Source organism: Artemia franciscana, chromosome 13 (assembly GCF_032884065.1).
Source record: "Artemia franciscana chromosome 13, ASM3288406v1, whole genome shotgun sequence".
NCBI lineage: Eukaryota > Metazoa > Arthropoda > Branchiopoda > Anostraca > Artemiidae > Artemia > Artemia franciscana.
In genome coordinates, this window is record NC_088875.1 from 49461067 (window position 1) to 49464478 (window position 3412).

Here is a 3412-nt window from a genome sequence, read left to right on the forward strand (position 1 = left end):
ACGCACTCTTTTGTGAAAACATTGAAAAAATTTGAACTGAACTGTGGTGTCACAACTCCGTTTTGTACTAAATATTTCAGGATAAATGACAGGTCATCCACAAACTTGGATCGGTCGTCATAGTCAGCTATTAGGAAGTTCATTACAGACAAGAATACAATAGCTGCAAGCTTAGTGCCCTGAGGGGTGCCACAGGTGGATGAGGGCCATTCAGAATTGGTATCACCTTCGTAGAGAGCAAACACACGATGCATCCTCTGACTGAGAAAGTCCAATACGAGCGTAAGAGTCTTTTTCTTAGCCCCATTACCTTGAGATTAAGGGCAGCTACAATGTGATTGATTAGATCAAATGCCTTTCGAAAATCTATGGCACCAAGGTCTACAAAACTGTGACCTTTTTCGACCCACTTAAGGAGACTATCGTACATCCTCACTAGGTACACTGAGGTATTACAGTCTTTCAGTCCGCCGTATTGTCTCTGGTCGATAGATCCCTGGATTTGGTCAAGTAAGACCCTCATGATAAAGGTCTCGGCCACTTTCGCCAGGCATGGTGTTTGCGAAATAGGTCTAAGTTCGTCACAGCTCTTAGGGTTGGTAACCTTCGGAATTATTCTAACGTAAGCTTTATTCCAAACAGCTGGAAAGATCCCTATACGAAAGCAATGGTTTATCAGCACTGAGAGTTGTTTCGCAACGAAAGGGGGCGTATTCTCGAATCAGTTTGGGTGGGAAGTTCGTCTGGATAAGCTGAACAGTTTGCTTTCACCTTCATCAGGGTCTTATAGGTTGTCATCTCATCGATAACAACTTCACCTTCATCTGCACAGGAGTCAAGTATTTCAGACTTCTGGGCTTGTGTGGGAGAAGGAAATGAGGTCCAGATGTGGGTGAAATATTGATTAACCTCATCAACAGTTGTGTAAGTTCCGTCAGGGTGGCTTATTTTTATGCTGTTATGAATGGACTTGCCAGTGATTTGCTTGACCGCTCTGTGCCATTTCCTGGGATTAGTGTGCCTAAGACTGTCCGAAAATTTCTCACGCCCGTAATCTTTCTTCGCACTTCTCGTGAGAGAGGTAATGTGATTTCGCAATTTTTTCGCATTTTGCAAATCTCCTTCTTGAAAAAGCTTGCACTTTTTTTGGATTAGTTTCTTGATTTTGGGGGTTATCCAGGGTTTATCACTTTCACATCTAGTGAAAATCTTTTCAGGAAAAAACTCGAGGTCTTTGGCATGGAGAATTTCATTGAACAGTTGGCATTTTTTATTAGGGCTTTTGTCTCCATACACTTCTGGAAAAGGGTAAGTAGCTATCCATCGACTATAGGTGTAAAATTGCTGAATCAGTAAGCGGACGATACTTGACACGCTTAATTTTAGGCTTGGGTGTTGAAGCGGCAGCTGACCAGAGCACAATGTTATGATCAGAACAGGCAAGCGGTCCAAGGGATTCAGGGGTTTGGTAATATGTCTCACAGTTGGTCAGGATTAAATCAAGTATGCTGCCAGATTCATGTGTTGGAAAATTTACAACCTGCTTGAGGGAAAGGCATAATGCTAGCCAGCTTTTCTTGGTTTGGTTAAAGTCCCCAGCCAGAACAATAGCAGGGTTTCCATAAAAGGCACGAAGGTGGTCGACAGTCTTTTGGAGGTGTTTGACAAGATCACGGCGGTTTTTAGCACTTTCAGGGTAGTAGATTGAAGCAAAGATAATGCATGAGTGAGCACGCGGCATGGCCGATGGTTTGCACCAAACCCACACAGCCTCATGTTCAGTGCTTTCAAGTTCACGTAGCTCCTTCATTGGAATATCTTCACGTACGTAAAGGGCTACTCCACCGCCTAGTCTCTGGTCACCAAGAGCTTGTCTTGTTCTGAGGTATAGGGCATAACCGGTGAGTCTTCCTGTCACTTCAGTCAGGTTCCAAGTTTCTGTTATGGCTGCGACAGAAACATTGTTCTGCCTTAATACTACATCGATCTCATCTATTTTATTGCAAAGAGAACGTGCATTACAAAGCAGGAATGTGGGAAAACGCTTCTTTGCATTGTATGCGACGGGAGACAGAGTTGATAGGGGTATCCTAGAGCTTTCAGGGCACGGGTCTGCTTCGTATCTTGAGAGGGAGGGGAGAGGTTTCCGGTTCAAAATTTTTACTTCTATATAGAACCTGTCTTTTTGTTGTCGGTAATTTGGTGTTCTGGCAGAGACAATTTCTCAATCGCTTTACTGGGGTGCTCTCTTTGTCTAGTTTTAATTCGTATTCCAGCTCTTTTCCCGCGACGCCTTCTTCTTTTCTGCCCGTACAGAGTAACGGGTCCTGGTGGAGCCTTCAGCAGTCCAAGTTCGTTTAAACGGATGAAGGTGGATGGCGCTAGTGGTGAAAATGGATAGGGTCTAATATTAATCAGCGTTTTCATCAAATTGCTAATACCTGCTTGGTTGGTCATCACACCAATTGTTAGTCTGTGAGCAACTGCATTCAGCAGTATATGAATTTCTTAGGGTGTTTGATTTGATCTCACACATGAATAGAGCTAAACTTTCCAGATGGTTTACGGCGCGAGCGCCATCTAGGTTAATGTATGGATGTTGTATATAATGGTGATACCACCTAGCAAGGTGAATAAGGCACAAATAAATAGATCTAGTATTTAATTTGTATGAAATATCACTAAGCAAAGTCAGGAAAGCTATGTCTTCGGCACTTACACCATCACTGCAGGAAACTTGAAAAAAAAATAGCACAAAAAGCTAAAAACTGGGATGACAAGGGTCAGCTATTTATAGCGCTCATAGCACCATCCCAAAAAAGCCCAGCACCATCCCAAGCCACAATAGTGATTAAATCTAGTGATATCCCTTTAGTCATATGCCTAAATAAGATGGAAATTACCTATCAGAATTTGGACCTGCTTGGGATGCTTCATCTGCATCAGTTTCTTTGGAAGAGTTCTGTGATGGTTCTTCAGCTTCTAGGGACAGGCTGACTGTTGCTATTTTGTCTTTGTTTTGGATGTTGCCACTTCCAGTAGATGCTTGTACATAATTAGTCATGCCAGCTCTTGGCTCGTGGAATTTAAGTTGGTCTGAGCAAAATGCATCAATAGCGAGGAAATGCGGCCAGGCAATAGGTTTTATTTCCCCACCTTTGGCTCCCGAAGGCTTCTTAAGGCTCCGTTTGTGGCGGCAATAGTTTTCCCTCAGCTTCTTCCACTACTCTTCACACAAGTGAGCTAAAAGACAACTAAATATTAGCAAGGTGATGGTGGTTCTGTGCTGAAGATAGAAGCTTTTAGAATAAATAAAATAATCCTGAATATGAGACTAAGAAACATAGAACCCCTGTCTGTTTACAGAAAATGGATGAACATATGTAGGTTTTATTACACTAAAGCCATAGGG

The 3412-nt window shown here is 42.7% G+C and overlaps 1 protein-coding gene across 1 annotated transcript; it reads right to left on the reverse strand.

Moving 5' to 3' along the window:
• Window positions 1-675: 675 nt before the first annotated feature.
• Window positions 676-3064, reverse strand: LOC136034346 (uncharacterized). The gene is made up of 3 exons (XM_065715479.1): window positions 2904-3064; window positions 1368-2123; window positions 676-1327 (listed from the first exon to the last, which is right to left on the reverse strand). The coding sequence occupies exons 1-3, from the start codon at window positions 3062-3064 to the stop codon at window positions 676-678; spliced, it is 1569 nt and encodes a 522-aa protein (XP_065571551.1).
• Window positions 3065-3412: the final 348 nt, after the last annotated feature.

What these genes read in the sequence shown, in the direction of transcription:
- LOC136034346 (XM_065715479.1), bottom strand. Translation starts at nt 3,064, where the DNA reads ATGACTAATTATGTACAAGCATCTACTGGAAGTGGCAACATCCAAAAC. An exon ending in GCAGGTCCAAATTCTGATAG is followed by an intron (nt 2,124 to 2,903) that starts GTAATTTCCATC and finishes CTCCCTCTCAAG; the next exon opens with ATACGAAGCAGACCCGTGCC. An exon ending in CCTAAAATTAAGCGTGTCAA is followed by an intron (nt 1,328 to 1,367) that starts GTATCGTCCGCT and finishes TTACACCTATAG; the next exon opens with TCGATGGATAGCTACTTACC.